The sequence below is a fragment of the Xenopus tropicalis genome, chromosome 6 (assembly GCF_000004195.4).
Source record: "Xenopus tropicalis strain Nigerian chromosome 6, UCB_Xtro_10.0, whole genome shotgun sequence".
Taxonomy (NCBI): Eukaryota; Metazoa; Chordata; class Amphibia; order Anura; family Pipidae; genus Xenopus; species Xenopus tropicalis.
The window spans coordinates 153,713,269-153,736,100 of NC_030682.2; the positions used below are offsets into that span (position 1 = coordinate 153,713,269).

The 22,832-nt window shown below is 45.4% G+C and overlaps 1 protein-coding gene across 1 annotated transcript in view; it reads right to left on the reverse strand.

Annotated features, from left to right (window-relative positions):
* Positions 1-11,930, reverse strand: part of scrt2 (scratch family zinc finger 2) — a 34,023-nt gene extending 22,093 nt beyond the window's left edge. The window contains exon 1 of the mRNA XM_031904476.1: positions 11,799-11,930. Coding sequence (XP_031760336.1) covers positions 11,799-11,910 — 112 coding nt within the window. The 5' untranslated portion in view covers positions 11,911-11,930. The remainder of the gene's footprint in view (positions 1-11,798) is intronic.
* Between the last annotated feature and the right edge of the window lie 10,902 nt (positions 11,931-22,832).

Here is a 22,832-nt window from a genome sequence, read left to right on the forward strand (position 1 = left end):
ACTGTGTTCCCCTACTGGAAGGGGCACCATGTACCTCTACAAGAATAGTTGGGCCTCCTTATTATACTGTGTTCCCCTACTGGAAGAGGGCACCATGTACCTCTATAAGAATAGATGGCCCCCCTTATTATACTGTGTTCCCCTACTGGAAGGGGGCACCATGTACCTCTACAAGAATAGATGGGCCACTTATTATATTGTGTCCCCCTACTGGAAGAGCACCACATACATCTACAAAAATTGGTGGACCTCCTTATTATACTGTTTTCCCCTACTGGAAGGGAGCACCATGTACCTCTACAAGAATAGATGGGCCTCAATATTTTATAGTTTTGGTTACACAAAAACCCAGTGTAATTGCCAAACAGAGCCTTCTTTAGGATCCAGTCAACATAAGGGCTGCGAAATAGCCTATTATAACTCTCATTGGCGCCTCCAGGAACATTTTTCATGCTTGTGTTGCTCTCCAAAATGTTTCCATTTGACTGTGGATCACAGGTATTAAAGGTTGGGGATCCCTGCCCTACTGCAAGAGGGCACCATGTACCTCTAAAAGAATAGATGGGCCTCCTTATCATATGTGTTCTATACTGGAATAGGGCACCATGTACCTCTACAAGAATAGATGAGCCTCCTTATCATATGTGTTCCATACTGGAATAGGGCACCATGTAACTCTACAAGAATAGATGGGCCTCCTTATCATATGTGTTCCATACTGTAATAGGGCAACAAGTACCTCTAAGAGAATAGATGGCCCCCTTATCATATGTGTTCCATACTGTAATAGGGCAAGATGTACCTCTACAAGAATAGATTGGCCTCCTTATCATATGTGTTTCCCTACTGGAATAGGGCACCATGTACCTCTACAAGAATAGATTGGCCTCCTTATTATATGTGTTTCCCTACTGGAATAGGGCACCATGTACCTCTACAAGAATAGCTGGGCCTCCTTATTATATGTGTTCCATACTAAAATAGGGCACCATGTACCTCTACAAGAATAGATGGGCCTCCTTATCATACTGTGTTCCCCTACTGGAAGAGGGCACCATCTACCTGTACAAGAATAGATGGGCCTCCTTATTATATGTGTTCCCCTACTGGAAGGCCACATGTACCTCTACAAGAATAGACGGGCCTCTTATTATACTTTGTCCCTCAACTTGAAGGGGGCACCATGTACCTCTATAAGAATAGATGGCCCCCCTTATTATACTGTGTTCCCCTACTGGAAGGGGGCACCATGTACCTCTACAAGAATAGATGGACCTCCTTATTATACTGTGTTCCCCTACTGGAAGGGGGCACCATGTACCTCTACAAGAATAGTTGGGCCTCCTTATTATATGTGTTCCCCTACTGGAAGGGGCACCATGTACCTCTACAAGAATAGATGGACCTCCTTATTATACTGTGTTCCCCTACTGGAAGGGGGCACCATGTACCTCTACAAGAATAGATGGGCCTCTTATTATATTGTGTCCCCCTACTGGAAGAGCACCACATACATCTACAAAAATTGGTGGACCTCCTTATTATACTGTTTTCCCCTACTGGAAGGGAGCACCATGTACCTCTACAAGAATAGATGGACCTCCATATTTTATAGTTTTGGTTACACAAAAACCCAGTGTAATTGCCAAACAGAGCCTTCTTTAGGATCCAGTCAACATAAGGGCTTCGAAATAGCCTATTATAACTCTCATTGGCGCCTCCAGGAACATTTTTCATGCTTGTGTTGCTCTCCAAAATGTTTCCATTTGACTGTGGCTCACAGGTATTAAATGTTGGGGATCCCTGCCCTACTGCAAGGGGGCACCATGTACCTCTACAAGAATGGATGGACCTCTTTATTATACTGTGTTTTCCTACTGCAAGGGGGCACCATGTACCTCTACAAGAATAGATGGGCCTCTTTATTATACTGTGTTTCCCTACTGGAATAGGGCACCATGTACCTCTACAAGAATAGATTGGCCTCCTTATCATACTGTGTTCCCCTACTGGAATGGGGCACCATGTACCTCTTCAAGAATAGCTGGGCCTCCTTATTATATGTGTTCCATACTGGAATAGGGCACCATGTACCTCTACAAGAATAGCTGGGCCTCCTTATTATATGTGTTCCATACTGGAATAGGGCACCATGTACCTCTAGAAGAATAGATGGGCCTCCTTATCATACTGTGTTCCCCTACTGGAATAGGGCACCATGTACCTCTACAAGAATAGATGGGCCTCCTTATTATACTGTGTTCCCCTACTGGAATAGGGCACTATGTACCTCTACAAGAATAGCTGGGAATCCTTATTATATGTGTTCCATACTGGAATAGGGCACCATGTACCTCTACAAGAATAAATGGGCCTCCTTATCATGTGTGTTCAATATTTGAATAGGGCACCATGTACCTCTACAAGAATAGATGGGCCTCCTTATCATATGTGTTCCATACTGGAATAGGGCACCATGTACCTCTACAGGAATAGATGGGCCTCCTTATCATATGTGTTCCCCTACTGGAATAGGGCACTATGTACCTCTACAAGAATAGCTGGGCCTCCTTATTATATGTGTTCCATACTTGAATAGGGCACCATGTACCTCTACAAGAATAGATGGGCCTCCTTATCATATGTGTTCCATACTGGAATAGGGCACCATGTACCTCTACAAGAATAGATGGGCCTCCTTATCATATGTGTTCCATACTGGAATAGGGCACCATGTACCTCTACAAGAATAGATGGGCCTCCTTATCATATGTGTTCCCCTACTGGAATAGGACACTATGTACCTCTACAAGAATAGATGGGCCTCCTTATCATATGTGTTCCCCTACTGGAATAAGGCACCATGTACCTCTACAAGAATAGATGGGCCTCCTTATCATATGTGTTCCCCTACTGGAATAGGGCACCATGTACCTCTACAAGAATAGGTGGGCCTCCCTATCATATGTGTTCCCCTACTTGAATAGGGCACCATGTACCTCTACAAGAATAGATGGGCCTCCTTATCATACTGTATTTTTCTACTGTAATAAAGCACCATGTACCTCTACAAGAATAGATGGGCCTCCTTATTATACTGTGTTCATTACTGGAATAGGGCACCATGTACCTCTACAAGAATAGATGGGCCTCCTTATCATATGTGTTCCCCTACTGGAATAGGGCACCATGTACCTCTACAAGAATAGATGGGCCTCCTTATCATATGTGTTCAATATTGGAATAGGGCACCATGTACCTCTACAAGAATAGATGGGCCTCCTTATCATACAGTATGTGTTCCATACTGGAATAGGGCACCATGTACCTGTACAAGAATAGATGGGCCTCCTTATCATATGTGTTCCATACTGGAATTGGGCACCATGTACCGCTACAAGAATAGATGGGCCTCCTTATCATATGTGTTCAATATTGGAATAGGGCACCATGTACCTCTACAAAAAAAGATGGGCCTCCTTATCATATGTGTTCCATACTGGAATTGGGCACCATGTACCTCTACAAGAATAGATGGGCCTCCTTATCATATGTGTTCAATAATGGAATAGGGCACCATGTACCTCTACAAGAATAGATTGGCCTCCTTATCATATGTGTTCAATATTGGAATAGGGCACCATGTACCTCTACAAGAATAGATGGGCCTCCTTATCATATGTGTTCAATATTGGAATTGGGCACCATGTACCTCTATAAGAATAGATGGGCCTCCTTATCATACAGTATGTGTTCCATACTGGAATAGGGCACCATGTATCTCTACAAGAAAAGATTGGCCTCCTTATCATAAGTTTTCCATACTGGAATAGGGCACCATGTACCTCTACAAGAATAGATGGGCATCCTTATCATATGTGTTCCATACTGGAATAGGGCACCATGTACCTCTATAAGAATAGATGGGCCTCCTTATCATACAGTATGTGTTCCATACTGGAATAGGGCACCATGTACCTCTATAAGAATAGATGGGCCTCCTTATCATACAATATGTGTTCCATACTGGAATAGGGCATCATGTACCTCTACAAGAATAGATGGGCCTTCTTATCATATGTGTTCCATACTGGAAGAGGGCACCATGTACCTCTACAAGAATTGATGGGCCTCCTTATCATATGTATTCCCCTACTGGACTAGGGCACTATTTACCTCTACAAGAATACATGGGCCTCCTTATCATACTGTGTTCCCCTACTGGAATAGGGCACCGTGTACCTCTACAAGAATACATGGGCCTCCTTATCATACTGTGTTCCCCTACTGGAATAGGGCATCATATACCTCTACAAGAATAGTTGGGCCTCCTTATTATATGTGTTCCCCTACTTGAAGAGGGCACCATGTACCTCTACAAGAATAGATGGACCTCCTTATCATATGTGTTCCATACTGGAATAGGGCACCATGTGCCTCTACAAGAATAGATGGGCCTCCTTATCATATGTGTTCAATATTTGAATAGGGCATCATGTACCTCTACAAGAATAGATGGGCCTCCTTATCATATGTGTTCCATACTGGAATAGGGCACCATGTACCTCTACAGGAATAGATGGGCCTCCTTATCATATGTGTTCCCCTACTGGAATAGGGCACTATGTACCTCTACAAGAATAGCTGGGCCTCCTTATTATATGTGTTCCATACTTGAATAGGGCACCATGTACCTCTACAAGAATAGATGGGCCTCCTTATCATATGTGTTCCATACTGGAATAGGGCACCATGTACCTCTACAAGAATAGATTGGCCTCCTTATCATATGTGTTCCCCTACTGGAATAAGGCACCATGTACCTCTACAAGAATAGATGGGCCTCCTTATCATATGTGTTCCCCTACTGGAATAGGGCACCATGTACCTCTACAAGAATAGGTGGGCCTCCCTATCATATGTGTTCCCCTACTTGAATAGGGCACCATGTACCTCTACAAGAATAGATGGGCCTCCTTATCATACTGTATTTTTCTACTGTAATAAAGCACCATGTACCTCTACAAGAATAGATGGGCCTCCTTATTATACTGTGTTCATTACTGGAATAGGGCACCATGTACCTCTACAAGAATAGATGGGCCTCCTTATCATATGTGTTCCCCTACTGGAATAGGGCACCATGTACCTCTACAAGAATAGATGGGCCTCCTTATCATATGTGTTCAATATTGGAATAGGGCACCATGTACCTCTACAAGAATAGATGGGCCTCCTTATCATACAGTATGTGTTCCATACTGGAATAGGGCACCATGTACCTCTACAAGAATAGATGGGCCTCCTTATCATATGTGTTCCATACTGGAATTGGGCACCATGTACCGCTACAAGAATAGATGGGCCTCCTTATCATATGTGTTCAATATTGGAATAGGGCACCATGTACCTCTACAAGAAAAGATGGGCCTCCTTATCATATGTGTTCCATACTGGAATTGGGCACCATGTACCTCTACAAGAATAGATGGGCCTCCTTATCATATGTGTTCAATAATGGAATAGGGCACCATGTACCTCTACAAGAATAGATTGGCCTCCTTATCATATGTGTTCAATATTGGAATAGGGCACCATGTACCTCTACAAGAATAGATGGGCCTCCTTATCATATGTGTTCAATATTGGAATTGGGCACCATGTACCTCTATAAGAATAGATGGGCCTCCTTATCATACAGTATGTGTTCCATACTGGAATAGGGCACCATGTATCTCTACAAGAAAAGATTGGCCTCCTTATCATAAGTTTTCCATACTGGAATAGGGCACCATGTACCTCTACAAGAATAGATGGGCATCCTTATCATATGTGTTCCATACTGGAATAGGGCACCATGTACCTCTATAAGAATAGATGGGCCTCCTTATCATACAGTATGTGTTCCATACTGGAATAGGGCACCATGTACCTCTATAAGAATAGATGGGCCTCCTTATCATACAATATGTGTTCCATACTGGAATAGGGCATCATGTACCTCTACAAGAATAGATGGGCCTTCTTATCATATGTGTTCCATACTGGAAGAGGGCACCATGTACCTCTACAAGAATTGATGGGCCTCCTTATCATATGTATTCCCCTACTGGACTAGGGCACTATTTACCTCTACAAGAATACATGGGCCTCCTTATCATACTGTATTCCCCTACTGGAATAGGGCACCGTGTACCTCTACAAGAATACATGGGCCTCCTTATCATACTGTGTTCCCCTACTGGAATAGGGCATCATATACCTCTACAAGAATAGTTGGGCCTCCTTATTATATGTGTTCCCCTACTTGAAGAGGGCACCATGTACCTCTACAAGAATAGATGGACCTCCTTATCATATGTGTTCCATACTGGAATAGGGCACCATGTGCCTCTACAAGAATAGATGGGCCTCCTTATCATATGTGTTCAATATTTGAATAGGGCATCATGTACCTCTACAAGAATAGATGGGCCTCCTTATCATATGTGTTCCATACTGGAATAGGGCACCATGTACCTCTACAGGAATAGATGGGCCTCCTTATCATATGTGTTCCCCTACTGGAATAGGGCACCATGTACCTCTACAAGAATAGCTGGGCCTCCTTATTATATGTGTTCCATACTGGAATAGGGCACCATGTACCTCTACAAGAATAGATGGGCCTCCTTATCATATGTGTTCCATACTGGAATAGGGCACCATGTACCTCTACAAGAATAGATGGGCCTCCTTATCACATGTGGTCCATACTGGAATAGGGCACCATGTACCTCTACAAGAATAGATGGGCCTCCTTATCATATGTGTTCCCCTACTGGAATAGGACACTATGTACCTCTACAAGAATAGATGGGCCTCCTTATCATATGTGTTCCCCTACTGGAATAAGGCACCATGTACCTCTACAAGAATAGGTGGGCCTCCTTATCATATGTGTTCCCCTACTGGAATAAGGCACCATGTACCTCTACAAGAATAGGTGGGCCTCCCTATCATATGTGTTCCCCTACTTGAATAGGGCACCATGTACCTCTACAAGAATAGATGGGCCTCCTTATCATACTGTATTTTTCTACTGTAATAGGGCACCATGTACCTCTACAAGAATAGATGGGCCTCCTTATTATACTGTGTTCCATACTGGAATAGGGCACCATGTACCTCTACAAGAATAGATGGGCCTCTATATCATATGTGTTCCCCTACTGGAATAGGGCACCATGTACCTCAACAAGAATAGATGGGCCTCCTTATCATATGTGTTCAATATTGGAATAGGGCACCATGTACCTCTACAAGAATAGATGGGCCTCCTTATCATACAGTATGTGTTCCATACTGGAATAGGGCACCATGTACCTCTACAAGAATAGATGGGCCTTCTTATCATATGTGTTCCCTACTGGAAGAGGGCACCATGTACCTCTACAAGAATAGATGGGCCTCCTTATCATGTGTGTTCCCCTACTTGACTAGGGCACTATTTACCTCTACAAGAATACATGGGCCTCCTTATCATACTGTGTTCCCCTACTGGAATAGGGCACCGTGTACCTCTACAAGAATAGATGGGCCTCCTTATCATATTGTGTTCCCCTACTAGAAGAGGGCATCATATACCTCTACAAGAATAGTTGGGCCTCCTTATTATATGTGTTCCCCTACTTGAAGAGGGCACCATGTACCTCTACAAGAATAGATGGACCTCCTTATCATATGTGTTCCATACTGGAATAGGGCACCATGTGCCTCTACAAGAATAGATGGGCCTCCTTATTATATGTGTTCCCCTACTTGAATAGGGCACTATGTACCTCTACAAGAATAAATGGGCCTCCTTATCATATGTGTTCCATACTGGAATAGGGCACCATGTACCTCCACAAGAATAGATGGGCCTCCTTATCATGTGTGTTCCATACTGGAATAGGGCACCATGTACCTCTACAAGAATAGATGGGCCTCCTTATCATATGTGTTCCATAATGGAATAGGGCACCATGTACCGCTACACGAATAGATGGGCCTCCTTATCATATGTGTTCCATACTGGAATAGGGCACCATGTACCTCTACAAGAATAGATGGGCCTCCTTTTCATACTGTGTTCCCCTACTAGAAGAGGGCACCATGTACCTCTACAAGAATAGTTGGGCCTCCTTATTATATGTGTTCCCCTACTTGAAGATCGCACCATGTACCTCGACAAGAATAGAAGGCCCTCCTTATGATATGTGTTCCATACTTAATTAGGGCACCATGTAACTCTACAGGAATAGATTGGCCTCCTTATCATATTTGTTCCATAAGGGAATAGGGCACCATGTACCTCTACAAGAATCGATGGGCCTCCTTATTATACTGTGTTCCATACTTAATTAGGGCACCATGTACCTCTACAAGAATAGATGGGCCTCCTTATCATATCTGTTCTATACTGGAATAGGGCACTATGTACCTCTACAAGAATAGATGGGCCTCCTTATCATATGTGTTCCATACTGGAATAGGGCACCATGTACCTCTACATGAATAGTTGGGCCTCCTTATCATATGTGTTCCCCTACTGGAATATGGCACCGGTTACCTCTACAAGAATAGATGGGCCTCCTTATTATACTGTGTTCCCCTACCCTACTGGAATAGGGCACTATGTACCTCTACAAGAATAGATGGGCCTCTTTATCATATGTGTTCCCTTACTGAAATAGGGCACCATGTACCTCTACAAGAATAGATTGGCCTCCTTATTATACTGTGTTCCTCTACTGGAAGGGGGCACCATGTACCTCTACAAGAATAGATGGGCCTCCTTATCATACTGTGTTTCTCTACTGAAATAGGGCACCATATACCTCTACAAGAATAGATGGGCCTCTTTATCATATGTGTTCAATATTTGAATAGGGCACCATGTACCTCTACAAGAATAGATGGGCCTCCTTATCATATGTGTTCCATACTGGAATAGGGCACCATGTACCTCTGCAAGAATAGATGGGCCTCCTTATCATATGTGTTCCCCTACTGGAATAGGGCACCATGTACCTCTACAAGAATAGATGGGCCTCCTTATCATATGTGTTCAATATTTGAATAGGGCACCATGTACCTCTACAAGAATAGCTGGGCCTCCTTATTATATGTGTTCAATACTGGAATAGGGCACCATGTACCTCTACAAGAATAGATGGGCCTCCTTATCATATGTGTTCCATACTGGAATAGGGCACCATGTACCTCTACAAGAATAGATGGGCCTCCTTATCATATGTGTTCCATACTGGAATAGGGCACCATGTACCTCTACAAGAATAGATGGGCCTCCTTATCATATGTGTTCCATACTTGAATAGGGCACCATGTACCTCTACAAGAATAGCTGGGCCTCCTTATTATACTGTGTTCCATACTGGAATAGGGCACCATGTACCTCTACAAGAATAGACGGGCCTCCTTATCATATGTGTTCCATACTGGAATTGGACACCATGTACCTCTACATGAATACATGGGCCTCCTTATCATATGTGTTCAATATTGGAATGGGGCACCATGTACCTCTACAAGAATAGATGGGCCTCCTTATCATATGTGTTCCATACTGGAATTGGGCACCATGTACCGCTACAAGAATAGATGGGCCTCCTTATCATATGTGTTCAATATTGGAATAGGGCACCATGTACCTCTGCAAGAATAGATGGGCCTCCTTATCATATGTGTTCCATACTGGAATTGGCCACCATGTACCTCTACAAGAATAGATGGGCCTCCTTTTTATATGTGTTCAATATTGGAATAGGGCACCATGTACCTCTACAAGAATAGATGGGCCTCCTTATCATATGTGTTCAATATTGGAATAGGACACCATGTACCTCTACAAGAATAGATGGGCCTCCTTATCATATGTGTTCCCCTACTGGAATAGGGCACTATGTACCTCTACAAGAATAGCTGGGCCTCCTTATTATATGTGTTCATTACTGGAATAGGGCACCATGTACCTCTACAAGAATAGATGGGCCTCCTTATCATATGTGTTCCATACTGGAATAGGGCACCATGTACCTCTACAAGAATAGATGGGCCTCCTTATCATATGTGTTCCATACTGGAATAGGGCACCATGTACCTCTACAAGAATAGCTGGGCCTCCTTATTATATGTGTTCCATACTGGAATAGGGCACCATGTACCTCTACAAGAATAGATGGGCCTCCTTATCATATGTGTTCCATACTGGAATAGGGCACCATGTACCTCTACAAGAATAGATGGGCCTCCTTATCATATGTGTTCCCCTACTTGAATAGGACACTATGTACCTCTACAAGAATAGATGGGCCTCCTTATCATATGTGTTCCACTACTGGAATAAGGCACCATGTACCTCTACAAGAATAGATGGGCCTCCTTATCATATGTGTTCCCCTACTGGAATAGGGCACCATGTACCTCTACAAGAATAGGTGGGCCTCCCTATCATATGTGTTCCCCTACTGGAATAGGGCACCATGTACCTCAACAAGAATAGATGGGCCTCCTTATCATACTGTATTTTTCTACTGTAATAGGGCACCATGTACCTCTACAAGAATAGATGGGCCTCCTTATTATACTGTGTTCCATACTGGAATAGGGCACCATGTACCTCTACAAGAATAGATGGGTCTCCTTATCATACAGTATGTGTTCCATACTGGAATAGGGCACCATGTACCTCTACAAGAATAGATGGGCCTCCTTATCATATGTCTTCCATACTGGAATTGGACACCATGTACCGCTACAAGAATAGGTTTGCCTCCTTATCATATGTGTTCAATATAGGAATTGGGCACCATGTACCTCTACAAGAATAGACGGGCCTCCTTACCATATGTGTTCCATACTGGAATAGGGCACCATGTACCTCTACAAGAATAGATGGGCCTCCTTATCATATGTGTTCAATATTGGAATAGGGCACCATGTACCTCTACAAGAATAGATGGGCCTCTTTATCATGTGTGTTCCATACTGGAATAGGGCATCATGTACCTCTACAAGAATAGATGGGCCTCTTTATCATATGTGTTCCATACTGGAAGGGGACACCATGTACCTCTACAATAATAGATGGTCCCCCTTGTTATACAGTGTTCCCCTACTGGAAGGGGGCACCATGTACTTCTACAAGAATAGATGGACCTCCATATTTTATAGTTTTGGTTACACAAAAAGCCAGTGTAATTGGCAAGTAGACCCTTCTGTAGGCTTTGAGTCAACATAGGGTGGCCAAATAGACAGTTTTAACTCTCATTGGCGCCTCCAGGAACATTTTTCATGCTTGTGTTTCTCTCCAAAATGTTTCCATTTGAATGTTGCTCACAGGTATCAAAGGTTGGGGATCCCTGCCCTACTGCAAGAGGGCACCATGTACTTCTACAAGAATAGATGGGCCTCTTTATTATACTGTATTTCACTACTTATTATATTCCTTGTTATATTGTGGTACCCTATTGGAATGGCACTATGTACCTACAAGAACAGATGGGCCTCCTTATTATATTATGTTGCCCTATTGGAAGGGCATCGCATACCTATACTAAAATAGCTGGGCCTCTTTAAGATTTAGTTGTGCTATACCTTAAGGGCACTATTTACCAATACAAGAATAGATGGACCTCTTTATTATATTGAGCTGCCCAACTGTAAGCACACCATGTACCTCTAAAAGAGCAGATGTGCCTCCACATGAGGTCTAACAGACAATGTCACATGACACATACATGCATTCCCCATACCTTTGTCGGAGAGGTGTGTGCTGAAGTCCGTGCGGTGTCTGCCATATACACTCTCACTATCAGCTGAGCAGAAGCCATCCTTCACCTTTTTGACCAGAAAGGACCTTGGCATTGTTCCTCTTCCCCTCCAGAGGCAAGAGGTCGGAGCAGGGTAAGGGGTCAGGAATGACAGGGGAATGAGTGAGGGAAATGATTATAGGAGGAACCAGAACAAAAACAAGAGCGGAGGAGAGAGGTGCAGGTGGGCATAAATGTGAGCCTCCCCTCCGCTCTAGCTAAAAACAGGGACAAAATGTCCTGCTGTCAGGGTCAAAGAGAATGAGCCTGTGGAAGGCCAGGTGTGTGGCCCCAACCCTCAGAATTAGGGCTGCCTCTGCTGGGTACCATGGGTCTGGATAATGCAGCACTGGGCAGTGACCAAATGTTTCCTGCAGCTTCCAGCCTGTCAAGAACTGGCCAGGGCCTTGGGTCCTCACTGCAGCTTTCAGCACTGGCCAGGGCCTTGGGTCCTCACTGCAGCTTTCAGCACTGGCCAGGGCCTTGGGTCCTCACTGCAGCTTTCAGCACTGGCCAGGGCCTTGGGTCCTCACTGCAGCTTTCAGCACTTGCCAGGGTCTTGGGTCCTCACTGCAGCTTTCAGCACTGGCCAGGGCCTTGGGTCCTCACTGCAGCTTTCAGCACTGGCCAGGGCCTTGGGTCCTCACTGCAGCTTTCAGCTTTTCAGCCCTGGACAGGCACTCGGGTCCTGATGCAGATTCCAGCCTTTCAGCCCAGGACAGGGATTTGGGTTCTGATGCAGATTCTAGCCTTTCAGCCCAGGACAGGGATTTGGGTCCTGATGCAGATCCCAGCCTTTCAGCCCAGGACAGGGATTTGGGTTCTGATGCAGATTCCAGCCTTTCAGCACTGGACAGGGATTTGGGTTCTGATGCAGATTCTAGCCTTTCAGCCCAGGACAGGGATTTGGGTCCTGATGCAGATCCCAGCCTTTCAGCACTGGACAGGGATTTGGGTCCTGATGCAGATCCCAGCCTTTCAGCCCAGGACAGGGATTTGGGTTCTGATGCAGATTCCAGCCTTTCAGCACTGGACAGGGATTTGGGTTCTGATGCAGATTCTAGCCTTTCAGCCCAGGACAGGGATTTGGGTCCTGATGCAGATCCCAGCCTTTCAGCACTGGACAGGGATTTGGGTTCTGATGCAGATTCTAGCCTTTCAGCCCAGGACAGGGATTTGGGTCCTGATGCAGATTCCAGCCTTTCAGCCCAGGACAGGGATTTGGGTGCTGATGCAGATCCCAGCCTTTCAGCACTGGACAGGGATTTGGGTTCTGATGCAGATTCTAGCCTTTCAGCACTGGACAGGGATTCGGGTTCTGATGCAGATCCCAGCCTTTCAGCCCAGGACAGGGATTTGGGTGCTGATGCAGATCCCAGCCTTTCAGCCCAGGACAGGGATTTGGGTGCTGATGCAGATCCCAGCCTTTCAGCACTGGACAGGGATTTGGGTTCTGATGCAGATTCTAGCCTTTCAGCACTGGACAGGGATTCGGGTTCTGATGCAGATCCCAGCCTTTCAGCCCAGGACAGGGATTTGGGTGCTGATGCAGATCCCAGCCTTTCAGCCCAGGACAGGGATTTGGGTGCTGATGCAGATCCCAGCCTTTCAGCACTGGACAGGGATTTGGGTCCTGATGCAGATCCCAGCCTTTCAGCACTGGACAGCTCCCAAAATCTTCAGCCTCTGCATTCTTATCCTTCTGCACCTCCTCTCGTGTCTCTTTGCCTCTCTATCTCCTCATATGCCCCCCCCTCGTTCTCTTTTATCTTCTTGCCTTTTTCTTCTCTATTCATCAATCCGATTTTATTCCGTTTTCCTCCCAAACCTCTGTATCGGCCCCCCCTTCTCTTTCTGTTTTCTCTCTGAGCCCCTCCTTCTGCTCTCCACTCCCCCGCCTCCCCCCCGTCACTCTCTCATTCTGCTGCTCTCTGTTCCTCCCACTCTGGCTTTAGTTTTCTCTTGCTCAGTGTTCTGTGCATCTGAAGGCTTCCAGCTCACGCTGTGGGATTTATAACGCTGTGATCAGGTGCTGCGACAGGATGGCCTGGTGTAAAGCTACCACGGTCCCCAGGGGCCCCCTGAGCTGCTGCTGTTCAGCTCTTCTTCCTTATCTCAGCAGACGGATTTTCTCTGAAAAACAGAAGGGGAAAAGCAGCCGGAGGGAGGATGCACTGACCCAGTGTAGGGAGGGCACTTTCCCCCTTTCCTTTGTCTCAGGTTTCTATGCATCATTTCCTTCCTTTCCCCATTCCCATAATCTCAATTTCTGAAGCAAATCTCTCTGCAACACCATAACCAACAGCTCTTGCCTTCTGCAGCTGCAACCCTTCCCTTGTGCCTCCTCTTTCTCTTCCCTTTCTGAATTTACTGTGCCTCCTCTTCCCTTTCTCTTCCCTTTCTGAATTTACTGTGCCTCCTCTTCCCTTTCTGAATTTACTGTGCCTCCTCTTCCCTCTCTCTTCCCTTTCTGAATTTACTGTGCCTCCTCTTCCCTTTCTGAATTTACTGTGCCTCCTCTTCCCTTTCTCTTCCCTTTCTGAATTTACTGTGCCTCCTCTTCCCTTTCTCTTCCCCTTCCCTATTTACTGTGCCTCCTCTTCTCTTTCTCTTCCCCTTCCCTATTTACTGTGCCTCCTCTTCTCTTTCTCTTCCCCTTCCCTATTTACTGTGCCTCCTCTTCTCTTTCTCTTCCCCTTTACTATTTACTGTGCCTCCTCTTCCCTTTCTCTTCCCTTTCTGAATTTACTGTGCCTCCTCTTCCCTTTCTCTTCCCTTTCTGAATTTACTGTGCCTCCTCTTCCCTTTCTCTTCCCCTTTACTATTTACTGTGCCTCCTCTTCCCTTTCTGAATTTACTGTGCCTCCTCTTCCCTTTCTGAATTTACTGTGCCTCCTCTTCCCTTTCTCTTCCCCTTCCCTATTTACTGTGCCTCCTCTTCTCTTTCTCTTCCCCTTTACTATTTACTGTGCCTCCTCTTCCCTTTCTCTTCCCTTTCTGAATTTACTGTGCCTCCTCTTCCCTTTCTCTTCCCTTTCTGAATTTACTGTGCCTCCTCTTCTCTTTCTCTTCCCCTTCCCTATTTACTGTGCCTCCTCTTCTCTTTCTCTTCCCCTTCCCTATTTACTGTGCCTCCTCTTCTCTTTCTCTTCCCCTTTACTATTTACTGTGCCTCCTCTTCCCTTTCTGAATTTACTGTGCCTCCTCTTCCCTTTCTGAATTTACTGTGCCTCCTCTTCCCTTTCTCTTCCCCTTCCCTATTTACTGTGCCTCCTCTTCCCTTTCTCTTCCCCTTCCCTATTTACTGTGCCTCCTCTTCTCTTTCTCTTCCCCTTCACTATTTACTGTGCCTCCTCTTCCCTTTCTCTTCCCTTTACTATTTACTGTGCCTCCTCTTCTCTTTCTCTTCCCCTTCCCTATTTACTGTGCCTCATCTTCTCTTTCTCTTCCCCTTCCCTATTTACTGTGCCTCCTCTTCTCTTTCTCTTCCCCTTCCCTATTTACTGTGCCTCCTCTTCTCTTTCTCTTCCCCTTCCCTATGTACTGTGCCTCCTCTTCTCTTTCTCTTCCCCTTCCCTATTTACTGTGCCTCCTCTTCTCTTTCTCTTCCCCTTCCCTATTTACTGTGCCTCCTCTTCTCTTTCTCTTCCCCTTCCCTATTTACTGTGCCTCATCTTCTCTTTCTCTTCCCCTTCCCTATTTACTGTGCCTCATCTTCTCTTTCTCTTCCCCTTCCCTATTTACTGTGCCTCCTCTTCCCTTTCTCTTCCCCTTTACTATTTACTGTGCCTCCTCTTCTCTTTCTCTTCCCCTTCCCTATTTACTGTGCCTCCTCTTCTCTTTCTCTTCCCCTTCCCTATTTACTGTGCCTCCTCTTCTCTTTCTCTTCCCCTTCCCTATTTACTGTGCCTCCTCTTCTCTTTCTCTTCCCCTTCCCTATTTACTGTGCCTCCTCTTCTCTTTCTCTTCCCCTTCCCTATTTACTGTGCCTCCTCTTCTCTTTCTCTTCCCCTTCCCTATTTACTGTGCCTCATCTTCTCTTTCTCTTCCCCTTCCCTATTTACTGTGCCTCCTCTTCCCTTTCTCTTCCCCTTTACTATTTACTGTGCCTCCTCTTCTCTTTCTCTTCCCCTTCCCTATTTACTGTGCCTCCTCTTCTCTTTCTCTTCCCCTTTACTATTTACTGTGCCTCCTCTTCCCTTTCTGAATTTACTGTGCCTCCTCTTCCCTTTCTCTTCCCTTTCTGAATTTACTGTGCCTCCTCTTCCCTTTCTCTTCCCTTTCTGAATTTACTGTGCCTCCTCTTCCCTTTCTCTTCCCCTTTACTATTTACTGTGCCTCCTCTTCCCTTTCTGAATTTACTGTGCCTCCTCTTCCCTTTCTCTTCCCTTTCTGAATTTACTGTGCCTCCTCTTCCCTTTCTCTTCCCTTTCTGAATTTACTGTGCCTCCTCTTCCCTTTCTCTTCCCTTTCTGAATTTACTGTGCCTCCTCTTCTCTTTCTCTTCCCCTTCCCTATTTACTGTGCCTCCTCTTCTCTTTCTCTTCCCCTTCCCTATTTACTGTGCCTCCTCTTCTCTTTCTCTTCCCCTTTACTATTTACTGTGCCTCCTCTTCCCTTTCTGAATTTACTGTGCCTCCTCTTCCCTTTCTGAATTTACTGTGCCTCCTCTTCCCTTTCTCTTCCCCTTCCCTATTTACTGTGCCTCCTCTTCCCTTTCTCTTCCCCTTCCCTATTTACTGTGCCTCCTCTTCTCTTTCTCTTCCCCTTCACTATTTACTGTGCCTCCTCTTCCCTTTCTCTTCCCCTTTACTATTTCCTGTGCCTCCTCTTCTCTTTCTCTTCCCCTTCCCTATTTACTGTGCCTCATCTTCTCTTTCTCTTCCCCTTCCCTATTTACTGTGCCTCCTCTTCTCTTTCTCTTCCCCTTCCCTATTTACTGTGCCTCCTCTTCTCTTTCTCTTCCCCTTCCCTATTTACTGTGCCTCCTCTTCTCTTTCTCTTCCCCTTCCCTATTTACTGTGCCTCCTCTTCTCTTTCTCTTCCCCTTCCCTATTTACTGTGCCTCATCTTCTCTTTCTCTTCCCCTTCCCTATTTACTGTGCCTCCTCTTCCCTTTCTCTTCCCCTTTACTATTTACTGTGCCTCCTCTTCTCTTTCTCTTCCCCTTCACTATTTACTGTGCCTCCTCTTCTCTTTCTCTTCCCCTTCACTATTTACTGTGCCTCCTCTTCCCTTTCTCTTCCCTTTCTGAATTTACTGTGCCTCCTCTTCCCTTTCTCTTCCCTTTCTGAATTTACTGTGCCTCCTCTTCCCTTTCTCTTCCCTTTCTGAATTTACTGTGCCTCCTCTTCCCTTTCTCTTCCCCTTTACTATTTACTGTGCCTCCTCTTCCCTTTCTCTTCCCTTTCTGAATTTACTGTGCCTCCTCTTCTCTTTCTCTTCCCCTTCCCTATTTACTGTGCCTCCTCTTCTCTTTCTCTTCCCCTTCACTATTTACTGTGCCTCCTCTTCCCTTTCTCTTCCCTTTCTGAATTTACTGTGCCTCCTCTTCCCTTTCTCTTCCCTTTCTGAATTTACTGTGCCTCCTCTTCCCTTTCTCTTCCCCTTTACTATTTACTGTGCCTCCTCTTCCCTTTCTCTTCCCTTTCTGAATTTACTGTGCCTCCTCTTCCCTTTCTCTTCCCTTTCTGAATTTACTGTGCCTCCTCTTCTCTTTCTCTTCCCCTTCCCTATTTACTGTGCCTCATCTTCTCTTTCTCTTCCCCTTCCCTATTTACTGTGCCTCCTCTTCCCTTTCTCTTCCCCTTTACTATTTACTGTGCCTCCTCTTCTCTTTCTCTTCCCCTTCCCTATTTACTGTGCCTCCTCTTCTCTTTCTCTTCCCCTTTACTATTTACTGTGCCTCCTCTTCCCTTTCTGAATTTACTGTGCCTCCTCTTCCCTTTCTCTTCCCTTTCTGAATTTACTGTGCCTCCTCTTCCCTTTCTCTTCCCTTTCTGAATTTACTGTGCCTCCTCTTCCCTTTCTCTTCCCCTTTACTATTTACTGTGCCTCCTCTTCCCTTTCTGAATTTACTGTGCCTCCTCTTCCCTTTCTCTTCCCTTTCTGAATTTACTGTGCCTCCTCTTCCCTTTCTCTTCCCTTTCTGAATTTACTGTGCCTCCTCTTCCCTTTCTCTTCCCTTTCTGAATTTACTGTGCCTCCTCTTCTCTTTCTCTTCCCCTTCCCTATTTACTGTGCCTCCTCTTCTCTTTCTCTTCCCCTTCCCTATTTACTGTGCCTCCTCTTCTCTTTCTCTTCCCCTTTACTATTTACTGTGCCTCCTCTTCCCTTTCTGAATTTACTGTGCCTCCTCTTCCCTTTCTGAATTTACTGTGCCTCCTCTTCCCTTTCTCTTCCCCTTCCCTATTTACTGTGCCTCCTCTTCCCTTTCTCTTCCCCTTCCCTATTTACTGTGCCTCCTCTTCTCTTTCTCTTCCCCTTCACTATTTACTGTGCCTCCTCTTCCCTTTCTCTTCCCCTTTACTATTTCCTGTGCCTCCTCTTCTCTTTCTCTTCCCCTTCCCTATTTACTGTGCCTCATCTTCTCTTTCTCTTCCCCTTCCCTATTTACTGTGCCTCCTCTTCTCTTTCTCTTCCCCTTCCCTATTTACTGTGCCTCCTCTTCTCTTTCTCTTCCCCTTCCCTATTTACTGTGCCTCCTCTTCTCTTTCTCTTCCCCTTCCCTATTTACTGTGCCTCCTCTTCTCTTTCTCTTCCCCTTCCCTATTTACTGTGCCTCATCTTCTCTTTCTCTTCCCCTTCCCTATTTACTGTGCCTCCTCTTCCCTTTCTCTTCCCCTTTACTATTTACTGTGCCTCCTCTTCCCTTTCTCTTCCCCTTCACTATTTACTGTGCCTCCTCTTCTCTTTCTCTTCCCCTTCACTATTTACTGTGCCTCCTCTTCCCTTTCTCTTCCCTTTCTGAATTTACTGTGCCTCCTCTTCCCTTTCTCTTCCCTTTCTGAATTTACTGTGCCTCCTCTTCTCTTTCTCTTCCCCTTCCCTATTTACTGTGCCTCCTCTTCTCTTTCTCTTCCCCTTCCCTATTTACTGTGCCTCCTCTTCTCTTTCTCTTCCCCTTCCCTATTTACTGTGCCTCCTCTTCTCTTTCTCTTCCCCTTCCCTATTTACTGTGCCTCCTCTTCTCTTTCTCTTCCCCTTCCCTATTTACTGTGCCTCCTCTTCTCTTTCTCTTCCCCTTCCCTATTTACTGTGCCTCATCTTCTCTTTCTCTTCCCCTTCCCTATTTACTGTGCCTCATCTTCTCTTTCTCTTCCCCTTCCCTATTTACTGTGCCTCCTCTTCCCTTTCTCTTCCCCTTTACTATTTACTGTGCCTCCTCTTCTCTTTCTCTTCCCCTTCCCTATTTACTGTGCCTCCTCTTCTCTTTCTCTTCCCCTTTACTATTTACTGTGCCTCCTCTTCCCTTTCTGAATTTACTGTGCCTCCTCTTCCCTTTCTCTTCCCTTTCTGAATTTACTGTGCCTCCTCTTCCCTTTCTCTTCCCTTTCTGAATTTACTGTGCCTCCTCTTCCCTTTCTCTTCCCCTTTACTATTTACTGTGCCTCCTCTTCCCTTTCTGAATTTACTGTGCCTCCTCTTCCCTTTCTCTTCCCTTTCTGAATTTACTGTGCCTCCTCTTCCCTTTCTCTTCCCTTTCTGAATTTACTGTGCCTCCTCTTCCCTTTCTCTTCCCTTTCTGAATTTACTGTGCCTCCTCTTCTCTTTCTCTTCCCCTTCCCTATTTACTGTGCCTCCTCTTCTCTTTCTCTTCCCCTTCCCTATTTACTGTGCCTCCTCTTCTCTTTCTCTTCCCCTTTACTATTTACTGTGCCTCCTCTTCCCTTTCTGAATTTACTGTGCCTCCTCTTCCCTTTCTGAATTTACTGTGCCTCCTCTTCCCTTTCTCTTCCCCTTCCCTATTTACTGTGCCTCCTCTTCCCTTTCTCTTCCCCTTCCCTATTTACTGTGCCTCCTCTTCCCTTTCTCTTCCCCTTCACTATTTACTGTGCCTCCTCTTCCCTTTCTCTTCCCCTTTACTATTTACTGTGCCTCCTCTTCTCTTTCTCTTCCCCTTCACTATTTACTGTGCCTCCTCTTCCCTTTCTCTTCCCCTTTACTATTTCCTGTGCCTCCTCTTCTCTTTCTCTTCCCCTTCCCTATTTACTGTGCCTCATCTTCTCTTTCTCTTCCCCTTCCCTATTTACTGTGCCTCCTCTTCTCTTTCTCTTCCCCTTCCCTATTTACTGTGCCTCCTCTTCTCTTTCTCTTCCCCTTCCCTATTTACTGTGCCTCCTCTTCTCTTTCTCTTCCCCTTCCCTATTTACTGTGCCTCCTCTTCTCTTTCTCTTCCCCTTCCCTATTTACTGTGCCTCCTCTTCTCTTTCTCTTCCCCTTCCCTATTTACTGTGCCTCATCTTCTCTTTCTCTTCCCCTTCCCTATTTACTGTGCCTCCTCTTCCCTTTCTCTTCCCCTTTACTATTTACTGTGCCTCCTCTTCTCTTTCTCTTCCCCTTCACTATTTACTGTGCCTCCTCTTCTCTTTCTCTTCCCCTTCACTATTTACTGTGCCTCCTCTTCCCTTTCTCTTCCCTTTCTGAATTTACTGTGCCTCCTCTTCCCTTTCTCTTCCCTTTCTGAATTTACTGTGCCTCCTCTTCCCTTTCTCTTCCCTTTCTGAATTTACTGTGCCTCCTCTTCCCTTTCTCTTCCCCTTTACTATTTACTGTGCCTCCTCTTCCCTTTCTGAATTTACTGTGCCTCCTCTTCCCTTTCTCTTCCCTTTCTGAATTTACTGTGCCTCCTCTTCCCTTTCTCTTCCCTTTCTGAATTTACTGTGCCTCCTCTTCTCTTTCTCTTCCCCTTCCCTATTTACTGTGCCTCCTCTTCTCTTTCTCTTCCCCTTCCCTATTTACTGTGCCTCCTCTTCTCTTTCTCTTCCCCTTTACTATTTACTGTGCCTCCTCTTCCCTTTCTGAATTTACTGTGCCTCCTCTTCCCTTTCTCTTCCCTTTCTGAATTTACTGTGCCTCCTCTTCCCTTTCTCTTCCCCTTCCCTATTTACTGTGCCTCCTCTTCCTTTCTCTTCCCCTTCCCTATTTACTGTGCCTCCTCTTCTCTTTCTCTTCCCCTTCACTATTTACTGTGCCTCCTCTTCCCTTTCTCTTCCCCTTTACTATTTACTGTGCCTCCTCTTCTCTTTCTCTTCCCCTTCCCTATTTACTGTGCCTCCTCTTCTCTTTCTCTTCCCCTTCCCTATTTACTGTGCCTCCTCTTCTCTTTCTCTTCCCCTTCCCTATTTACTGTGCCTCCTCTTCTCTTTCTCTTCCCCTTCCCTATTTACTGTGCCTCCTCTTCTCTTTCTCTTCCCCTTCCCTATTTACTGTGCCTCCTCTTCTCTTTCTCTTCCCCTTCCCTATTTACTGTGCCTCATCTTCTCTTTCTCTTCCCCTTCCCTATTTACTGTGCCTCATCTTCTCTTTCTCTTCCCCTTCCCTATTTACTGTGCCTCCTCTTCCCTTTCTCTTCCCCTTTACTATTTACTGTGCCTCCTCTTCTCTTTCTCTTCCCCTTCCCTATTTACTGTGCCTCCTCTTCTCTTTCTCTTCCCCTTTACTATTTACTGTGCCTCCTCTTCCCTTTCTGAATTTACTGTGCCTCCTCTTCCCTTTCTCTTCCCTTTCTGAATTTACTGTGCCTCCTCTTCCCTTTCTCTTCCCCTTCCCTATTTACTGTGCCTCCTCTTCCCTTTCTCTTCCCCTTCCCTATTTACTGTGCCTCCTCTTCTCTTTCTCTTCCCCTTCACTATTTACTGTGCCTCCTCTTCCCTTTCTCTTCCCCTTTACTATTTACTGTGCCTCCTCTTCTCTTTCTCTTCCCCTTCCCTATTTACTGTGCCTCCTCTTCTCTTTCTCTTCCCCTTCCCTATTTACTGTGCCTCCTCTTCTCTTTCTCTTCCCCTTCCCTATTTACTGTGCCTCCTCTTCTCTTTCTCTTCCCCTTCCCTATTTACTGTGCCTCCTCTTCTCTTTCTCTTCCCCTTCCCTATTTACTGTGGCCTCCTCTTCTCTTTCTCTTCCCCTTCCCTATTTACTGTGCCTCCTCTTCTCTTTCTCTTCCCCTTCCCTATTTACTGTGCCTCCTCTTCTCTTTCTCTTCCCCTTCCCTATTTACTGTGCCTCATCTTCTCTTTCTCTTCCCCTTCCCTATTTACTGTGCCTCATCTTCTCTTTCTCTTCCCCTTCCCTATTTACTGTGCCTCCTCTTCCCTTTCTCTTCCCCTTTACTATTTACTGTGCCTCCTCTTCTCTTTCTCTTCCCCTTCCCTATTTACTGTGCCTCCTCTTCTCTTTCTCTTCCCCTTTACTATTTACTGTGCCTCCTCTTCCCTTTCTGAATTTACTGTGCCTCCTCTTCCCTTTCTCTTCCCTTTCTGAATTTACTGTGCCTCCTCTTCCCTTTCTCTTCCCTTTCTGAATTTACTGTGCCTCCTCTTCCCTTTCTCTTCCCCTTTACTATTTACTGTGGCCTCCTCTTCCCTTTCTGAATTTACTGTGCCTCCTCTTCCCTTTCTCTTCCCTTTCTGAATTTACTGTGCCTCCTCTTCCCTTTCTCTTCCCTTTCTGAATTTACTGTGCCTCCTCTTCCCTTTCTCTTCCCCTTTACTATTTACTGTGCCTCCTCTTCCCTTTCTGAATTTACTGTGCCTCCTCTTCCCTTTCTCTTCCCTTTCTGAATTTACTGTGCCTCCTCTTCTCTTTCTCTTCCCCTTCCCTATTTACTGTGCCTCCTCTTCTCTTTCTCTTCCCCTTCCCTATTTACTGTGCCTCCTCTTCTCTTTCTCTTCCCCTTCCCTATTTACTGTGCCTCCTCTTCTCTTTCTCTTCCCCTTCCCTATTTACTGTGCCTCATCTTCTCTTTCTCTTCCCCTT